The sequence below is a fragment of the Rhinoderma darwinii genome, chromosome 3 (assembly GCF_050947455.1).
Source record: "Rhinoderma darwinii isolate aRhiDar2 chromosome 3, aRhiDar2.hap1, whole genome shotgun sequence".
Lineage (NCBI taxonomy): Eukaryota > Metazoa > Chordata > Amphibia > Anura > Rhinodermatidae > Rhinoderma > Rhinoderma darwinii.
This window is the reverse complement of record NC_134689.1, coordinates 379,177,353-379,198,894: the sequence shown is the minus strand read 5'-3', so window position 1 is coordinate 379,198,894 and position 21,542 is coordinate 379,177,353. Positions and strand designations below refer to the sequence as shown.

Genomic DNA, 21,542 nt, shown 5'->3' with positions numbered 1-21,542 from the left:
ATTATGCTGTGTTTCCCGGTTTTAGAAACACCCTACATGTGACCCTAATATTTTGCCTGGACATTTGACAGGGCTCAGGAGTGAAAGAGTACGATGTAAAATTGAGACCTAATTTGGCGATTTACAAAGTGTTGGTTCACAATTGCAGAGGCTCAGATGTGAAATAATAAAAGAAACCGCTGAGAAGTGACCCCATTTTGGAAACTACATCCCTCAAGGCATTTATTAAGGGGTGTAGGAAGCATTTTCACCCCACAGGTCTTTTCCATAAATGAATGCGCTGCGGATGGTGCAAATTAAAAATTAATATTTTTCCATAGATATGCCAATTCAGTGGTACATATGTCGTGCCCAGCTTGTGGCACTGGAGACACACACCCCAAAAATTGTTAAAAGGCTTCTCGAGGGGTATGACAATGCCATATATGTGGAAGTAAACTGCTGTTTGCGCACACTGTAGGGTTCAGAAGGGAGGGAGCACCATTTGGCCTTTGGAGGGGGGATTTTGCTTGGTAGTAGTTTTGTTTGAGTATTGCTGGTGTTTCCATTTATAATGTCGGGTTATAAGTAAGCTGGGCAGAGTACATCAGGGGCATAGTCAGGTGATATAATAATGGGGTAAAAAAACAATAAAATAATCCATAGATGTGTGTTACGCTGTGAAGCAATCCTTTCTGCACAGGCCGGTGTCGCACTGATAAATGTCCTTTCTTATCCCCCTTTTGGTCCACACTCCGCACCTTTGCAGTTTGGAGAATTTTGCTAGGAAAGTGTTGTCCTGGTATAATGTGGGCACCCTCGCTTCCAGCAGATATGTTTGGGCCCTCCCCTTCCTGGTTCCCTAATTTTAGGTCCTTGATAAATCGCCTCTTGAAACAAGAAATGTTCCCCCTCAGGCCTGCACAACTGCATATTTTTTATTTCCTGACTTATTGGAGCCTTAACTTATTTTATTTTTTCATAGACGTAGTGGTATGAGGGCTTTTTTTTGCGGGACGAGCTGTAGTTATTATTGGTACCATTTTGGGGTACATGCGACTTTTTGATAACTTTTTATCCTAATTTTTGGGAGGCCAGGCAACCAAAAAAAACCGGAATTCTGGCATAGTTTTTAAAAAAAATAAAATTATACAGCGTTCACCATGCGTTATAAATTAAATATAACGTTATAAGTTAACTTTATTCTGCGGGTCTACGATTCCGGCGATAATTTATAGCACTTTTTCATGTTTTACAAAGTTTTGCACAATAAAATTACTTTTGTAAAAAGAATGTATTTTTTCTGTCGCCATGTTGTGAGAACAATAACTTTTTAACTTTTTTGTCGACGGAGGTGTATGAGGGCTTGTTGTTTGCGGGACGAGCTATAGTTTTTATAGGTACCATTTTTGGATACATGCGACTTTTTGATCACTTTTTATTCCAATATTTGTAGGGCAAAGTGACCAAAAACCAGAAATTCTGGTATCGGTTTTTGTTTTACGCCGTTCACCGTGTGGAATAAATAATACAATATTTTTATAGCTCAGGCCGTTACGGTCGCGGCGATACCAAATACGTATGGTTTATTTTGAATTTTTCAATAATAAAGGACTTGATAAGGGAACAGGGCGATTTTGTTTTATTTTATTACTTCAAACTTTTATTATGTTTTCAAACTTTCATTTTTTTTTTTTCTATTTTTTTACCCTTTTTTTTAGACTTTTTTATACTTTTTTTACACTTTTTTTTCAAGTCCCACTAGGGGACCTGAAGGTCCAACTGTCTGATTTATTTGTTTTTCTAATACATTGCACTACCTACGTAGTGCAATGTATTAGATCTGTCAGTTATTCACTGACAGCAAGCCGATTAGGCTTCGCCTCCCGGCGGGGCATAATCGGCTTCCGTAGTGGCAGAGCAGGAGGCCATTGTGTCTCCTGTTGCCATAGCAGCAGTCGGCAGCTCTGATTGCATGTCAGGGCTGGCGATCTGCTAGCAACCGCTAAGATGCAGGGATCGCTGCATTAAAGGGGTTAATGGCAGGGATCGGAGCTATCTCCGGTTCCTGCCATTACAGGTGGATGTCAGCTGTAACATACAGCTGACATCCACCGCTGATGACGCCGGCTCAGCTCCTGAGCCGGCGCCATCTTTGCGGCGGCTACGGAAGCATTTCAGGCTCTGCCGCCTGGCGTGTCCTGAACAGCTTCCATGCTAGGCAGACCGGGAGGCCAGTATTAGGCCTCCGGTTGCCATTGCAGCCACCGGAACCCCGGCAATTTCATTTTGGGCTTCCGATGAGCTGCAAACACCTTACATGCAGCGATCGCGTTTCAGCGCTGCATTTAAGGTGTTAAGGGCGGGGATTGAAGCTAATTTCGGTCCCCGCCATTACAGTCGGATGTCGGCTGTAAGATACCGCTGACATCCGGAGATGATGGCACGAGCCCAGCTTCTGAGCCGGTGCCAAGCATTTGGCGTATGGATACGGCAAAATGCGGGAAGCACTGGCTTTCCATGACTTATCCATACGGCAAATGTCGGGAAGGGGTTAACTATTGAGCTACAGCTGCAGTCCAAATGAATACATTGAGTTGCATGCCATTTTGTGGACTGCATCTGTCACTTAAGGCCTCATGCACACGACCATAGCCATGTGCACGGCCGTGAATTTCGGGTCGGCCAGCCGCGGAGTGACACCCGCGAGCCACCTGCAAATCGCGGGCCGTCCACATGGCCGCATCCATTATTTCCTATGAGCTTGGACCGCAGAACACGGCCGTAATAAGACATGTCCGTTCCTTCTGCGGTCCAGGCTCTTGGCCATGCATGGACCGTGGAAACCACGGTCGTGTGCATGGGCCCATAGGAATGAATGGGGCCGCAATTCTCCCCTGGATTTTCGAGGGAATCGTGGCCGCAAAAGCACGTTCGAGTACATGGGGCCTAAGAGTTCAAATCAATCAGCGCTGCAAAAAAGTTTAGTCGTAGCCCCGGCTTTACCAGCCAATTTGGGTCCCGCTACTTACAGTAAAGTGTCTGGTTTTATTTTTATAAGGCCAGGATCACACACACCGTTTTGATGCAGTTTTTGACTCGCCAAAGCCCGAAGTGGATCAAAAAGAAAGGAAGGGTTTAAAGAAAAGACTGATGCATCTCCTTTCTATTGTGTCCACTCCTGTGTTTGGCTCCAAAAACTGCCAGTGTGTGATCCTGGCCTAAATTTAGTTTTGTTGGTTAATATCTCTCTTTAGTCCCTGTGTGAACTTGGTCTTATGTGCATGGATTTCCTTGGTTCCCTGAGATTTGCTCTGTTATTATTGCTTGGCTTGCATTTTATGAATCTAATGCACTAAGGGTTTGTTCACACGCCCTATTTACGGACGTAATTCGGGCGTTTTAACCTTCGAATTACGTCCGAAAATACGGCTCCAAAGCGTCGGCAAACATCTGCCCATTCATTTGAATGGGTCTTACGATGTACTGTGCAGATGGTCTTTTTTTTTACGCGCCGCTGTCAAAAGACAGCGCGTAAAAAAGGCGCCCGCGTCAAAGAAGTGCATGTCACTTCATGGGACATAATTGGAGCCGTTTTCCATTGACTCCATAGAAAAACAGCTCCAATTAGGTCCATAATGGACGCCGCGAAAAACGCCTGCACATGCCATTACATCTGAGATTCCGGAGCTGTTTTTGCCTGAAAATAGCTCCGTAGTTTCAAGCGTATCGGATGCTGCCGTGTGAACATACCCTTAGAGCAATAAGGGTACATTCACAGGTTGTGGTTAAGGTGCTGTTAGAACCGCATCGAAAAACAGCATACGAAAACCACATGCGGTTTTACCGCAATTTGATGCTTTTTCCGATGCGGTTGCGGTTTGTTACAAAATGCACCAAATGTAAAAATGCATGTGGATTTTGGATTCGGTTTCTAATGTGGTTCTAAGCACAGCTCATCCGCAATGTGTGAATGGGACCCTTATGTCCTATTCACACGAACGTTGAATACGTCCGTCACACGGACGCATGTATTTCAATGTGGCCGTGAAGGGTCCGTTAAAAAATAGAACATGTATTATCTGCAGTTTTCACGGATACCTCCATAGACTCAAGTCTATGAGGATCCTTGAAAATGGGTCCCTCACGGGTGAAACTCGGACGTGAAAAATCGCCTTTTTTCATGTCCAAGTTTCCCCCATGTTTGTGTGAAAAAGAGCTTAGGGTATGTTCACACACAGAGTTTTCAGGCGTATTTCGGTACGTAAACGCCTCGAAATAAGCCTTGAAAAATGCTAGCTAAAAAAATGCCCCGTAAAAAGGAGCATATCACTTTTTGAGCTGTTTTTGGAGCTGTTTTTCATTGTGTCAATGGAAAAACCGCTCCAAAAAACGGCTACAAAAACGCCTCCGATTTTCATCCGTTTTTGAAGCTGGGAACATTTTTGAGGCAGTTTTCTTCTAGACGTTTTTTGGAGCTGTTTTTCCATTGACACAATGAAAAACAGATCCAAAAACGGCTCAAAAAGTGAAATGCTCATTCTTTTTACGGAGCGGTTTTTAAAAACTGCAGCGTAAATAACGCCTCGTGGGAACGGAACGCCTTTTTTCCCATTGAAATCAATGGGCAGGTGTTTAGAGGCGTTCAGCCCCTGCATTTTTATCAGTTTTTCGTGGCGTTTATGGCCCAAAAAACAGCTGAAAATAGCCCGTGTGAACATACCCTGACGGGGTGTTTTTTTGCACGCCGTTTTTTAAAACAGGCGTAAAAAAACCGCCCTGTCTGAACGAAACGCAATTTTTTCCATGGAATTTAATGGGCAGATGTTTGTAGGCGTTTAGCTACCATTTTTTCAGGAGTATTTAGAGGCGTTTACACCCCGAAATACGCTTGAGAACAGCGTGTGAACGCACCCTAAGTGTTGTTCCTAGACCACATATGCAGTGAGAAGTAGAAGGGCATGTACGACACACACCCTTTTTAATTGCCAGTTTCCCTTGCATTTACAATACTTGCCACACATGCTTTTGGCCACAAAACAACATTTTCCACATGGATAGCTAGCGTTAAAAAGCAGAGGCTCCTTATTATGTCTTTTCTTCTACAGGCTGATGTCACTCCACTTACCGCAGTGCAGACTGGATTGCAGAAGGGTGAGTGTTTATGACTGCTGTGTGATCTTGTACACTTATGTTGCGCTGAAGACCTCTCATTTCCACGTTTTCTTCTTCCTTTTTGCTTGTTGGGCATCCACGTTACCAAGTCCTGTTCTAGGCACAGCAGACAAGCCAGCAAAAAACCCTTGACTTGGCACGTCTCTGTATTATATGCGGTAACTTCCTAACTAAGCTGTTCCAACACATCCACATTCATTAGCATTTAAACTATGGGTTGTTACCACATGGTGTGTTAGTGAATACTGACGCTCCTTGTTTCAAGGGGCCAGTGAGATATCAGACGCATGCAAGCCCTTGAAGAAGAGAAGCCGGGCCTCTACAGACGTGGAACTTGCCAATTCCTCCTACCGCGATGCTTCAGACTCTGACTCACGTGGCCTGAATGATGCACAGGTGGGATTTGTATTTTACATCTGAAATTGTAAAAGGGTTAATTGTTGAAAGCTAAATATGTAAAATGGGGCAGTATGGCTTATATAAGAAAGTATGAGGATTTCTTCCGTTTAAAGGAACACTTTCAACAAACCTTCTACACTGTGTTATGTCGAGTGCAGTGGCAGAGGAGGCGGAGCATGACACAGGGATTGTCTCTCTGGTTTACTTTGAATCCATCTCAGCCAGTCAGCAGCTCTATAAAGGATCATATGACACAGTGTGTATATCATCTCACCCTTTTCAGAGCTGCTGACTGGCTGAGAGAGATCATGTGTTACACAATGCGACTCCACATCCTCTGTTCCGATGGCTTTTATTTTCCCCTTTAATTATACTCTCTCGCTCTTTCTCTGTCTCTTACCTTCTTTCACTTTCTTTGTTTCTGTGTTTTTCTCTCTCCCTCTCTTCTTTTTCTCTATCTTTCCTTCTCTCTTACTTCCTTTCTTTTTTTTCTGTCTCTCTCTTTTTGTTTCTGTATATTTTTGTTTTGCTCTCTTTTTTCTTGTCTCAGTCTCTATCTCTGTCGTTCTCTCTCTCTCTTTCTCTCTCTCATTCTCTCTCTTTTTCTCTCTCTCTTTCTCTCTCTCTCTTTCTCTCTTTCTCTCTCTCTCTCTTTCTCTCTCTCTCTTTCTCTCTCTCTTTCTCTTTCTCTCTCTCTCTCTCTCTTTCTCTCTCTCTCTCTCTTTCTCTCTTTCTCTCTTTCTCTCTCTCTCTTTCTCTCTCTCTCTCTTTCTCTCTCTCTCTCTTTCTCTCTCTCTTTCTCTCTCTCTCTCTTTCTCTCTCTCTCTCGGCCTGTGTTATTTGCATGTTATTATACTGAGATGTATGACCTTGAATGCTTCAATTTTGGCCACAGATTAGCTTTGAGAAGCAAGTGGACAGTCCATCAGCTGCTGTTGATGCAGACGCTTCTGATGTCCAATCTGTGGATTCCAGTGTTTCTCGGCGGTCAGGCAAGAAGGACACTGTGTGTCAGGTAAGTGTGCGTTAATCATGTTTTATGTATGGAAAATGCGGTTCCAAGCATGGAGACTTTGCTAATGTAACATTTTTCTGAAATTGTTTTTAGATCTGTGAACGTTTTGGAGAGTCTCTGGTGTCCTGTGATGGAGATTGTACTCGACTCTTCCATCTTGAATGTCTTGGCATGGATACACTACCAGAAGGAAAATTTGTCTGTATGGAGTGTAAAACTGGTGCGTTTATGAAATGCTATGTCAGGTTGCAGCAGGCTAACCGTGCACTCTAAATACCATAACATTTTTACGGCGGCCACTAACGGGCCTTATTCCGATGCAATAGACTTTTCGCGGCGCTGCATCGGAATAAGTAAACAGAGCAGGGAGCTGTCAAATCTCCCTGCTCTCAGCTGCCAGAGGTAGCTGGCGGCGTCCCTGCTCGAACGGATGAGATCGATATCCGTATCAATCTCACCCGTTTAACCCTTCAGATGCGCTCAATAGCGTGCACCGCATCTGAGTAGTTTTGGAGTGAGGGAGGGAGCTCCCTCTCTCCCCCACCGACACCCGGCGATACGATCGCCGAGTGTCATTGTCTTCTAATAAAGACCCCCAGGTCTGCCTATATTGTGTATGCCTGCTAGGTCATGCCAGAGGCATGGCCTAGTAGATGCCTGTCCGTTTTACACGGACAGGTAAAATACACTGGTATAATACACAGGTATAATACAGTTTATTATAAATGCGATCATAGGATCGCATAGTGAAGTCCCCTAGTGGGGCTAGTAAAAAAAAGTAAAAAAAAAAAAGTAACAAAGTGAATAAAAAAATTAAAAACCCACTTTTCCCCCTTACAAACTGCTTTATTATTAAAAAAACAAAATAAAGTTAAAAAGTTAGACATATTTGGTATCTCCGCATCCGTAACAACCCCGACTATAAAGTTATTACATCATTTAACCCGCATGGTGAACGTCGTAAAAAATAAAATAAAAAAACAATGCAAAAATAGCTGTTTTTGAATCCTGCCTTAAAAAAAATGTGATAAAATGTGATCAAAATGTCGCATTTACTCCAAAATGGTACCGATGAAAACTACAAGTCGTCCCGCAAAAAAAAAAACCTCATACAACTGCATCGGTGAAAAAATAAAAAAGTTATGGCTCTTCAAATATGGAGACACAAAAACAAATAATTTTGAAAAAAAGTTGTTTTTACTGTGTAAAAGTAGTAAAACATATAAAATCTATATAAATTTGGTATCGTTGCAATCGCAACAACCCACTGAATAAGGTTATTGTGTTATTTATACCACACGGTAAACGGTGTAAATTTAGGATGCAAAAAAGTGCGGCGAAATTGCAGTTTATAGATTAAAAGTTAAACGTTAATAAATTCTATGTACCCCAAAATGGTGCTATTAAAAATGACAACTTGTCCTGCAAAAAACAAGTCCTTATACAGCTATGTCGATGCAAAAATAAAAAAGTTATAGCTCTTGGCATGCGACGATGGAAAAACGTAAAAAATGGCTTGGTCATTAAGGTCTAAAATAGGCTGGTCATTAAGAGGTTAAAGTCATGTCCCGCATGTCCGCTCAACAATTGTTTGGGAGATGAGAAATGTTTCTCAGGCGTCTCAGTTGCCCACACATAGAGAGTCAAGGCTATCTCTTCCAACATTATGTCAGGTGACCACCCAATTTTTACAGCGTCTGCTGTATGGACCTGAAGTCACTTTCACTAGGCATTTCTATAAAGACACTCATTGTGACTCTCATTGGAATGCATAGGGAAAGTGACTTCCGGTCCATACAGCAGACGCTGTAGGAATCGGGCAGTCACCATGCGGTCACGTGACATAATGGTGGCTGGGATTGGACAAGATAGTTCGGCACTTTCCAAACGGGGGCTGAGATAACATTTTTTACCAGAGTGCTGCTTTCATTTTCTAGGGGTCAGTATTTGTGTTAACAGCCCCTTAAAAAGGTTTTTCCCACAATGGACATTTATCAGCTATCCACGGGATAAACATCTGATAGGTGGGTGCCCCACTAATCACTAGAATAAGAGTCCCGATCCCCTTTCCACCTCACTTCAAGAACGCAGTGAGAAGAATTTTAAATAGAGTGGCTCAAGTACGCTGCCGAGCAATTCAATGTCTTAGGGAATGATAGAGACAGTCATGTGTAGCACTCGGCTGTTTTGGTCAGCCCCATATGCATTGAATGTAGTGGCAGCGCACATGCGTGACCCCCCCCCCCCCCCCCGCTCCATTCAAAATTCTCCTCACTGCGATCATGCAGTGACGAGGAAAGGGGCTCAGGATCCCAGCGGTGCTGCCCCCACCAATTAGACATTTATTTCCTATCCTGTGGATAGATGATAAATGTCCATTGTAGGAAAACCCCTTTAAATTATAATAAGCAGGTATGCATGTTGCCGTAGATTACATGGGATACAGCAGCACTCTGCAGGCCATTATATATATATATTCACGTTTCACTACTGCTATATTCACTATACTTTAAATGTGAGGTTTTAGAGCACATTTTGATCACAGCCCACCTGCCTCGACAGGGCGTCCTTATTCAGATAGGTCCCTACACTAAAGGTAGGAACCTGTTATATTCTGAACTTCTATAAAACAGCCTTGGAGGAGGGAGTGCGCAACTAAGATGGAGGCAGTCACCACACTTAGGCCTCATGCACACAAACGTATTTTTGTCCTCCCGTAAATACTGGCGTAAATACGGGTCCGGTGTCACCCGTATTCCACCCGTATTTAAGGGGACGTTTTCGCTGCAAAATTGCACTGCATTAATCGGCAGCCCCTTCTCTCTATCAGTGCAGGATAGAGAGAAGGGACAGCCCTTTCCGAGGTAAAAGAAATTCATACTTACCCGGCCGTTGTCTTGGTGACGCGTCCCTCTCTTGACATCCAGTCAGACCTCCCTGGATGACGCAGCAGTCCTTGTGACCGCTGCAGCCTGTGATTGGCCTGTGATTGGCTGCAGCGGTCACATGGGCTGCAACGTCATTCCGGGAGGCCGGACTGGAGGAAGAAGCAGGGAGTTCTGCGTAAGTATGAACGTCTTTTTTTTTTTTCTTTTTTTTACAGGTTGATCTATATTGTGATCGGTAGTCACTGTCCAGGGTGCTGAAACAGTTACTGCCGATCGTTTAACTCTTTCAGCACCCTGGACAGTGACTATTTACTGACGTCGCCTAGCAACGCTCCCGTAATTACGGGTGCACACACGTAGTCACCCGTAATTACGGGAGCCCCATAGACTTCTATGGGCCTGCCCATGCCGTAATTACGGCCTGAAATAGGACATGTTCTATATTTTTCAACGGCACGGGCATCTTCCCGTAAGCATACGGGGAGGTACCCGTGGCCAATAGAAGTCCATGGGCCTGTAAAAACATGCCGTAATTACGGCCCGTAATTACGGACGTTTTTACGTTCGTGTGCATGGGGCCTAACATGGAATAGCCATCCAGTAACTGTTTATATAAGAATGTGATGAAACCTGGAAATGTTTAAAACTCATTCCGGAAGATTTATTAAAACTAGTGCAACCAATCAGGTTTCAGCTTTCATTACAAAATGGCATCTTATGAATAAGAGCTGGAAGCGGATTAGTTACTCTGGGCAACTGCTCCTCTTTTCCTTTGTACCAGTTTTGAGAAACCCCCCCCCCTATTGTTTCATATGAATTAGAAAAATGCTAGCTGTCACCTTGGATCTTTAGCCTGCCTTGCCTAGTCATTCTATACAGTGCAGGTATTTTACAGGGCTCCCTATATCATCCATACACTTAGTATGATTCTCATTATAACTTGTATTGCTTGTTTTGACAGGTCTTCACACCTGCTTCTCCTGCAAGCTACCCAGCACCAGTGTAAAGCGCTGCTCTATCCCATCCTGTGGCAAGTTTTACCATGACGCTTGTGCACGGCAGTATGCGGCAACCGTCTTTGATTCCAGGGGCTTCCGGTGCCCTCACCATTGCTGCTGCTCTTGCACCGCCGAAAAGGACATGTACAGATCTTGCAAAGGTAATAGGAACACATAGAGATATATGTTGCTATTAGTACCAGTCATGTGTAAGAACCGGAAGCCATCATGCTGCTCATGTTACATAGGTTAAAAAAAGACCAGGTCCATCAAGTTTAACCTTTCACAATCAATTATGCGTTATTCATTGCTAGATTACTTATAACCCTCAATGCCATTTGTCAGTAAATAATCATCTAGCCATTTTTTTAAATGCTCACGTAGTATCTGCCATTACTACCTCTTGGGGTAGGGAGATCCATAGTTTGACTACTCTAACTGTAAAGAACCCTTTCCTATATTGATGTCTGAAACGTCTTTCTTCTACACGCAATAAATGTCCCCTGGTCCTTTATAAAGTCCTTGGAAAGAACAGATGATGTGCTAGGTCTCTGTATTGACCACACATATACATGTTGATAAGATCACCTCTAAGTCGTCTTTTTTTCCAAGCTAAACAAGGCCAATTTCTCTAGCTTTTCATTGTAAGGGACACCTCCCATGTAATATTTATATAAAAGAATCTAATGAGCCTCCGCTATAAAAATGCAGTTCAGAAAAAAAGGCAGAGATGCCCCATAGCAAAAATCAGCAGTGTCCGATGAGAGGGGAGTCTTGCGCATTATCTCACTACTCCGCTACACCGGCTACTTTTATTGTATCTACACCCTTTCTAGCTGCTGACTTCATGGTTAATTTATTTATTTATTTATTTATTTATTTGTTAAATCCAGCATCCCCAATAGCGAGAAATATCAGAACACTGGTCTCATTGGGGTAAAATCACCAAACTGGGGACATCGGACCCGTTTTCCCAATAGGTGCGGGTCCCACCTCTGGGGACGCTCACATATCAGGCATAATGGCATATACTGTGGATATTCTATACATGCTTAAAGCGTAGCTAAACTTTTGACAAACTTCTGACGTGTCATAGTGACATGTCATAAGTTTGTATTGGTGGGGGTCCGAGCACTGAGACCCCCACCAATCGCTAGAACGAAGCAGCTGATGCGCCCGTGTGAGCGCTCAGCCGCTTCGTGTCTGTTCGGCTTTTTCCGGAAACCCGATGCATCGGCGTACGTGCTCATAGACTTTCTATTATGTCCGTACACTGATACATTTATTTCCGGAAAAAGCCGAGCAGACACGAAGCGGCTGAGCGCTCACACGGGCGCTTCAGCTGCTTCGTTCTAGCGATTGGTGGGGGTCTCCGTGCTCGGACCCCCACCAATCCAAGCTTATGACATGTCACTATGACAAGTCAGAAGTTTGTCAAAAGTTTAGCTACGCTTTAAAAGTGTTTGCAAAGATTCTGCCCGACGTAGGTAAATTTATACTGGTAAATGTTGCTAAGGGCAAAACGCGCAAAACAACTCTTTCATATGTAGGTTTTTCTTAGTACATGGGCTTCTCTTTTGCAGGACGCATGTTACGTTGTGTGCGGTGCCCTGTGGCTTATCACAGTGGGGACAGCTGTGTGGCTGCGGGCAGCCTTATCCTGTCTTCAAGTCTCATGATTTGCAGCAACCATTCCAAACGCAGTGGTCATTCGTCCGGTGCAGTCAATGTGAGCTTCTGCTTTGTATGTGCACGAGGTAAGCAATGTGACATGTGCAATGATTTTCTGTGCCGATAGGTAGATGACTAGTCAGTGTGATCTTGTAGTGCAATATCCATCGTTTGGGAGGTAGTGTATGTTCATACTTCTCGGTGGTTTCCACCTTTACTCCAGCTTTCAGGATACTGGTCAGAATAAGGTAGGGAAATGAGTAAAAGGGAAGCAATAATGAATGGGGAAAGGCAGGCTTGATGTAGTAGACCTGTGAAATGTCTAATTAGCCCTATGAAAACTCAAATACTCCGAAATTAATTTATAATACTCTTTATTAGTCCCCAATTAAGGGACAAATTACCCCCCCCCCTATAATAATTAAACAAATATAGTACAAAACAGTTAAAAACATAAATGAAAAACGATCTCAGGTGAAAACAAGCCACACTAATCCAATGTAGATGATAGAATCACTAATGTTACATCTCATTAAATTATAAAGTGACAAAGTGCAAAATATAGAACTGATTAAATACCTGTGGTGGACATGATGGCAGATGAGAAAGTATGCACCTGAGGAGACACCTCGACGCGCGTTTCACACCCTTCGTCAGGAGAAGATTAATTCTAGCCCCAAACGTGTTTAAATACTGAACCAAATAAAGCGGCTTTAATCTGCGCATTACGCCTCCCGCACCCATCCAGTCCCATACCTTCTGCGTCACTTCCGTCCGTTGATGCAGACTCAAATGATAAGATCACTTAAACAACAAATAGTCGCAGGAACTACGAGAGGAGGAGCACCACCCGTGTACAGAGCTATTATTCGCTATTTAATTATCTGACAAGGTCCTCGCGGGGGACTCGCACCGCCCACGCTATACACGGGTGGTGCTCTTCCTCTCTTGGTCCCTGCCACTATTTGTTTTTTCCTTTTTCTTTAACCCACTTTTATAGCATATGCTACATATACGAACTGCATGGCAGTAAACAACAAATTAATTTAATTTATATTGTTATAAATCTTTTACGTGCTGATGCACAGGGATAGTTGCCCTGCTTATTACGATTTTTATGCGGTTTACATCTGTAGTGTGTACACACTATTTTAGCTGATTTTCAGTATGGGCTATTACTGGGTCTTTGCGGGGGATTTGCACCGCCCGTGTCGAGCACGGACGGTGCTTTCCCTCTCATGGTCCCGGTAATCTGTGCTCTCTATCTTTTTTTGTTTGTTATACATATTTTGGTATTTTATTTGTATTGTATTTATATATATATATATATTTTCTGATCTACTTGATTTGATGTAAGACATTGCAATGTTTGGGTAATAAATAACGTTACACGATACTACTGATATGCTCTTATAATATTGTTAAGAATGGTGTCGTTTATTGACTGTAGAACTGTGATTGCAATTGTCGTGTTTGACATGATGGCGACGAGTTGTCTTATTCATTTGACTGACATGGTACCTATTTGAAAGGTTGATTTTCCCTATCTGACATGCATTTTTACCTGCGGTCTGTGCGCATGCATGTTGCGTGTCTCTCCGAGTGCCATACCGGAAGCTGTCATAGTGCATTGAATGTGGGCATTTGAGTCTGCATCAATGGACGGAAGTGACGTGGAAGGTATGGGACTGGATGGGCGCGGGAGGCGTTATGCGCCGATTAAATCCACTTTATTTGGTTCAGTATTTAAACCACTGTTTGGGGCTAGCATTCATCACCACCTGTTGAACGGTGCGAAACGCGCGTCGAGGTATCGCCTCAGGTGCATACTTTCTCATCTGCCATCATGTCCACCACAGGTATTTAATCAGTTCTATGTATGGTGTATGGGATTGGCCAGAAGGAGCACATTCATTATGCAACATTCAGTTTGTATGGGCTGGCCTACAAGTAATAAAATGAGCATTAATGTCACTGTTATTTAAAAAAATTTAGGAGCAGCAACTTAAAGGTATTCGCCGCCTATATTTCTTTTTCCTCAAATCTGTTCAATTTAAGATTAAGAATAGTGTAGGTTGAGAGTCGTCATGCCATTTAGCTAATTGACAATTTAGCCATGTATTCCTGAGGCAGTCTGGTAGCTTCACAACTCCCATTAAAGGGGTTGTCTCCTCCACAACTTCTTTCCATATGTCCTATTAGGGCATATTGATGTCATAGATAAGGAGGGGATCCGCATCTATGACATCCATATGCCCTTATGTGCATACAACCAGGGCCAAAAATGGCAGCTTGTCCTCTGTCAGATCCGCTGCATCATGTATAACATGGGCCACCATTTATTTTCAATGCATGCAATGCTACAGTGGTTCGCAAGAGCTAGACCCGGCGATCAACTGATCATGGCAGCGCGTTTCTTATTAAAGGGGCTGTCTGTGATGAGACCTCTGTGAGGCTGTAGTTGTGAGGCAGTGTATCCCTAGGAACCATTGTGTCTTAAATGACTCCACTGTTCAGCTACAAGCATTGGGCTGCTTGCAGAGAAGGATAAAAGCAGCTCGTGAACGCTTGCATATTGTTTTCCTCTTCTTAAACGGCAGTATTAAACAAATTTTTCTAAAAAGTAAATTGTAGGTGGAGAATCTAGTGTATGTAATCTATTCAGGGTGGGATGTTGTATTGTGCAGCCCTGTGATTACAGGTATGTACACCAGGTAATGTTACAACAAGTATTTCTTTTCTGCTGACAAGAGGTCAGTACTTCTGTGATTTACCTCTTCTCAGCTGCCGTCTTCTTTTACCCAGCCGCAATTCGAGAGATCCAAAAACATAGATTAAACCTGCTCTTTTAAAAAAACAGCGTATAATAAAACATTGTAGATTTATGTTCTACAACCAGTGGCTTTTTATCTCTTGTGAGTCTACAACTTTCTGCAGGCCCCAGCATCCACAAGCTGTCGCCACCTGCTGGGAGTTGTAGCTTCCGAACAGCTGGAGAGCCACAGATTGTAGATCAATAATTTAAGGTTATCAAGGGATCTATCCAAATGGCATCAGATAGAGGATGGTTTAGGTTACCAATTCCTTCATCACTCAGTCCAGTTGTATTCTTGGATGGCAGTGGGTATGGTGTATCTATAGTGTGGCTGTGGCATCATTTCAATGTCCGACTGATATATCGAATATAGAACGACCAACCAATTCCATGACTGTATTTGCTCTCTATGATGCCCTATGTATGTAATGTATGACCTGGTAATGAAGAGTTTTATGTAAAATTTTAGCCAGGACGTTAATGTGTTGCTATGTATCAAGCCCTATTATTGGTTAATGTTAGACTACGATAGACCCCAGAAACTGTATGAAAGTCCCTGACCAGATGAAGCCTGTAGAGTCTTTTATTCTTATTCATTCTTATTTATTTCCTTTGTTGTTGTTTTTTTATCACATTTCTTTTTCTTTTTATTCACCCATTGTTCATAACCTGCTTAACTAACGGCAATTACACTTGTTAACGGTAAGATCAGTATGTACTATGTGCATTAGTTGGAGACTGCTGTGTTCTCTACTTACAATAAGGACAGCCGATTGCACTTAACTTTCCTAACCCGTACTGATCTATTTGGGAATTGCACTAATAACTATTCCTTAATATATACCCTTCATTGGGATCCTTCTTCATAGGACAGGGGTCAATCTGATAATATAGCAGAAAAAGCCATAGCGCATCAGCAGACACTGCATGTGTCTGCTTATTCAACCAGTCAGCAGACACAGGCAGTTTTGCAAAAGTCTGTTTCTCTATAGACTTGATACAGGCAGCTGTTTCCCCCCCAAAAATGCAGACTGCTGTTTTATAGTCCCAGCCTTCCTAGGAGGGGATCTCTACCACCTATAAAGGGAGCAGTATGAAATTGCCTTTTCTTTAATTTCCAGATATTGAAAAATTTAGCTTAAAGGGATTGACCCATTTGGACCATGTCTTTTTATAGGAAGAAGGGTTTCCCACAAATAAGCTGATGACAGGATGTGCTGCTGCTGGGGTCCCTAGTGTCAGATGTTATCTGCATGGGAACCGACAGCAAGTGATCAATTTCTCTGCAGTGCCCCTACAGGGGAAATTAAGCATTACATGGCGCCCTTTGATGTCAATGGGCTGTCCTTGTAATGCCCAGACATGCTGGATGTTCCATGCTCCACAGAGATACACTCTTTGTAGCGATTCTCGGCTAAGGCTAATTGATACAGGGCTCCAAATGAGTGAACTCCATTTATTAACTCAGAATGCTTTACTAGGGCTTTGAAAATGTGTTTTCTAAATCCGACATCCCCTTACATAAAATGTGCAGTGTAAGGGGAGAATCAAGCTCTTGATATGTCATAGAGACTTATCAAAAGTTTGGATTAGTGGGGGTCCGGTTGCTAAGACCCCCACTGTTGCTGAAATGAAGGTACAAGAGTGCTCAGCTAAGCATCCTGCACCATTGGCTGTGATCAGCGCTCCCTGTCAAGCTGAAGACGGCTCACATAGACCTTCTATGAGAGCCGTCTTACATAGACCTTCTATGAGAGCCGTCTTACATAGACCTTCTATGAGAGCCGTCTTACATAGACCTTCTATGAGAGCCGTCTTACATAGACCTTCTATGAGAGCCGTCTTACATAGACCTTCTATGAGAGCCGTCTTACATAGACCTTCTAGGAGAGCCGTCTTACATAGACCTTCTATGAGAGCCGTCTTACATAGACCTTCTATGAGAGCCGTCTTACATAGACCTTCTATGAGAGCCGTCTTACATAGACCTTCTAGGAGAGCCGTCTTACATAGACCTTCTATGAGAGCCGTCTTACATAGACCTTCTATGAGAGCCGTCTTACATAGACCTTCTATGAGAGCCGTCTTACATAGACCTTCTAGGAGAGCCGTCTTACATAGACCTTCTATGAGAGCCGTCTTACATAGACCTTCTAGGAGAGCCGTCTTACATAGACCTTCTAGGAGAGCCGTCTTACATAGACCTTCTAGGAGAGCCGTCTTACATAGACCTTCTAGGAGAGCCGTCTTACATAGACCTTCTATGAGAGCCGTCTTACATAGACCTTCTATGAGAGCCGTCTTACATAGACCTTCTAGGAGAGCCGTCTTACATAGACCTTCTATGAGAGCCGTCTTACATAGACCTTCTATGAGAGCCGTCTTACATAGACCTTCTAGGAGAGCCGTCTTACATAGACCTTCTATGAGAGCCGTCTTACATAGACCTTCTATGAGAGCCGTCTTACATAGACCTTTTAGGAGAGCCGTCTTACATAGACCTTCTATGAGAGCCGTCTTACATAGACCTTTTAGGAGAGCCGTCTTACATAGACCTTCTAGGAGAGCCGTCTTACATAGACCTTCTAGGAGAGCCGTCTTACATAGACCTTCTATGAGAGCCGTCTTACATAGACCTTCTATGAGAGCCGTCTTACATAGACCTTCTATGAGAGCCGTCTTACATAGACCTTCTAGGAGAGCCGTCTTACATAGACCTTCTAAGAGAGCCGTCTTACATAGGCCTTCTATGAGAGCCGTCTTACATAGGCCTTCTATGAGAGCCGTCTTACATAGACCTTCTATGAGAGCCGTCTTAGATAGACCTTCTATGAGAGCCGTCTTACATAGACCTTCTATGAGAGCCGTCTTCAGCCTGACGTGGAGCTTCGATCACATCCGAAGGAGAAAAGCGCTCAGCTGAGCGCTTCAGAACGTTTATTTCAGCACTCGGAACCCCACCGATCCAAACTTTTGATATGTCGTTATGATATTTCAATAGTTTGAAAGTGTAGTTCCTCTTTAAACATCCCCTTTAGGACCATCTTAATTGCAGGGCTACCACTTCCGTCAGATGTTATTGTGAGGGGACATGGACCGGAGGGTATCCAGTGAAATCAATGGACATAATTTGCTTTCAATGGATACCTGCATCTTCCAGAGACCATCTCTACGTGTCTTTACATAATAGGGACAGGTCATGATGACTCCTCTGTTAGCTCAGTATGTTTAACAAGGAATAATGAGATCACTCTACCCTATGTAATCCTGAGGAATAGACCTCTTCTACTATACTACGCTAGTGTTAGAGGCAGGTAAGGCGTTATCGAGTGTATTGGCTGTTTTGACAAATAAATTGGGTTGTCCTTCAGCATGTCCGCGTGGCTCTCGGTAAACCTCTACAGCGATATACAGCAATGAACCATATAAGACCCAGTCACAGACTAGCAGCAATAAGAACAGGTCTCCGGCGGGGAAGTCCCAGCAGAATAGGGACCACTGTATACAAAGGCCCGGATTCTTTTAATAGATGGGAATTTGTTTTCCTTTTTGCTGACCTGCTTTATTATTGTCATTTTCGAATTAACTTGTGGATGATGTTAATCACATTCACCCCCAAAGGTGAAACATATAATAATGACAAAGACTCCCTGTCAAAGGGCAGGTGCACTTTAAACAGGGGCAAGATGGGGTAACCTAGTGGATCCTTAGGGTGCCCACTGTATATCCACCCCTCCCCGGAGTTTACGGCCTATACCAGTGGCATACATAAAAGAGAGGAGGCGCCATAGTAAAGTTCAAGCAGGGCCTCTCTATTATGGTACTGGTTTTCTTTCACTCCAGCTAGAAGGGCATGGTGTTTGTTTTCCCCTCTACACCCTTTCCATGACCCTTGGTTCAATCGTCTTGCCTGTTTGCCAACAATGCAGTTCCTTTGGCGAGAGGTGCCTGCGGCTTTAGTACGCACACTCCTGACTATATCTATATATCGGCTAAAGTTGGCTCAGCTGAGAAGTCCTGTCGGTGGTTCTCAATGAATTGTCATCACTAGAAGATGGAAGGAATGAAGCTACAGTCATAGCCTTAGACACTGCCTAGCTGTCCATAACACCAGGTTCACAGAATCCCCTAAACTCCAGCATAGGGAGCTGGGTAACGGGCACTTTTAGTGGCTGATAGGTTACCCCTTTTATTGGGCAACTTCAGATTCCTGTTTAAAGATGATCTGTGTCATAACGGGTGAACTTTTCTGATTTCAGAAACTATAGCTATATGAAAAGTTCTGTTACTTTTATCTGATATATTTTGTGTATCAGTTCCTCACCGTTTTTCAAGATCTCTGCTTGTAGGGATTGAATGGGAGCCTTCATTGTTTACTGCCATATGATGAACATATGTCCTGGTCATGTAATGATCACACAGGTACAGAGCTTGTTACAGTGCGGTCATCGAGCTCTCTTGTAAAGAAACAAAGGTTCCCATTCAATGACTACAAGCAGAGATCTTTAAAACAGTGACTACAAGCAGAGGTCTTGAAAACAGTGAGGAATTGATACAAAGTGTATACAAGAAAACGTATGAGCTTTATTTGAGGAAACCAGAATATGCCGCTCCTTTTTCTTGCCAAGGCTCATTTACCCATAAGACACCTCGATATATGACCCATCCCTAATGCATTGAGCCAAGCTGTTATCTGGTCTGTCTGTAGATGAGCACATCATAGTGGTGGCCAGCAAGGAACCTCCAGCTGAAGTGGCCGATTATTTTCTGTTCATCTGTCTTCAATGTAGAAAAAACTGGCATTGCAAACATCATGTTAAAGGGGTCTTCCCATAATCATTATTTATCACCTATCAACAGGATAGGCGATAAATATCTGATCGGTGGAAGTGACCACTGGGACCCCCACCGATCCCGAGAACTGGCTTACCGTTCCGTACCTGGGATCCCTATAGGAATGGAGCGGTAGTGCGCATACTCGGCCACCGCTCCATTCATTTCTACAATGCTGCCAAGCGCTGTATTCGGCCGCCCCATAGAAATAAAGAGAGCAATGGCCGAGCATGTGCACTACCGCTCCATACTTATGGGGCTCTCAGGAATGGCACGGTAAGCCCGTTCTGGGGATCGGTTGGTTTTCTAGCAGTCGGATCCCCACCGATCACATATTTATGACCTATCCTGTGAATAGGTGATAAATAACGACTATGGGAAAACCCCTTTAAGGCCACATGTAAGAAACGCAACAACGTGCTGTGTCTTAAAGGGGTTGTACCACAAAGGACATTTTTATCACCTATCCACAGGAGAGTGATCAGCTATTTCCGTCAGCACCATAGAGAAGGAAATATCATTTATTACCTATCCTGTGGATGGGAGATAAATTTCCTTAGCGGGACAATCCCTGATAAAACATTAGATAATCTAACGTATACGGAGACAGGTTGGTTTGCACCCAATCCTTTGTTTCCTAGGATGATCAGCAATATCATCAGATGAAGTAGCGTTGTTTTTGAGGGGGGAAAAAGCCGACCCTTTTTTTTTTTTTTACCCAATTTTGAACACCCCTTTAAACTTCTTCGGTTTAATCGAGAGCCACGTGTATATGCCGATATCATCATTTTCTTCATGTCATTCTTTTGAGTCATGTTTTCTTTCCATTTGCTCATTGTCTTTTTTATTTTTTTTATTTTTTTTCCCCACTCCTCCCTGATCCTCCACCTCTACCCCCTTCCCCCACCCTGTGTTGATCCTTGTGGAATCATGGGTGCTTTCATTGACCGCATCTCTCTGTTTGTTTTGTATAGGGCTGATAGTTCAGGATTATACCCTGGTCAGTTCTATGTCCTTTAAGTCCCACTATCTACTGAATGACTCAAAGCGTGCAGAGTTGATGAAAATACCTATGATTCCTTCCTCCTCGCCAGCTTTCCTAAAGAAATCTGAGAAAGGTAACTGTAAAATAGCTTTTCCCCTTATTGAAATCCCTTATAGCTGCATTTCATCCTTTTAAGTTCTAAAGCCATTAAAACTCTGCTCCTGCCTGGCACTCGGCTGTGCCCGCTCTGCCTTTCTGCTTTGCACGCAGCGTGAGGTTGTAATGATTGGCGTTCCGTGTTGGGTGTGTTGTTTTTTTTCTTTATTTTCGTGTGAGTTTTGAACTGCTTTAAGGGGCTAAAAATAATTATACCCGATCCATATCTATTGTCATAGACACATTTGTACAAATCTTATTGTAATATCAACTTTTCAAAGTTTCCACATTTGTTTTCAATGAATTAAGCATAGGATGGCATCCCAATTTAGACATTTATTGCATAACCACAGGATAGTAAGAAAGGGTCTTGATTGTGGGTCCCATGAGCCCTGGTATACAAACTGAGGCCACATACAAAAGGAGACTAAATGGAAAGATGGCCGTGCGTGTGTTACATTTGTTATACATTACAGCTGCCTTAAAGTAGCGTTTAACATAAAATACCCACCAGAAATGAAAATGTACAATTCTGAGGATGGTAAAACAAAAAAAAACGTTCACTGAAAATAAACTGGCAGGACTTTGTAAGGTAATAGACCAAAAACCTTTCATAACCTTTGTATGG

General features: G+C 43.2%; 1 protein-coding gene across 5 annotated transcripts in view; it reads left to right on the top strand.

The window, feature by feature from the left end:
- NSD3 (nuclear receptor binding SET domain protein 3) overlaps nt 1-21,542 on the top strand; it is a 131,901-nt gene that overhangs the window by 78,033 nt on the left and 32,326 nt on the right. For 2 of the 5 annotated variants that reach the window (XM_075858827.1, XM_075858825.1), the window contains exons 8-14: nt 5,088-5,133; nt 5,420-5,550; nt 6,449-6,568; nt 6,662-6,788; nt 10,418-10,615; nt 12,038-12,211; nt 20,748-20,891. In XM_075858827.1, coding sequence (XP_075714942.1) covers nt 5,088-5,133; nt 5,420-5,550; nt 6,449-6,568; nt 6,662-6,788; nt 10,418-10,615; nt 12,038-12,211; nt 20,748-20,891 — 940 coding nt within the window. The remainder of the gene's footprint in view (nt 1-5,087; nt 5,134-5,419; nt 5,551-6,448; nt 6,569-6,661; nt 6,789-10,417; nt 10,616-12,037; nt 12,212-20,747; nt 20,892-21,542) is intronic. The other 3 variants (XM_075858829.1, XM_075858828.1, XM_075858830.1) reach the window with 2 other exon arrangements.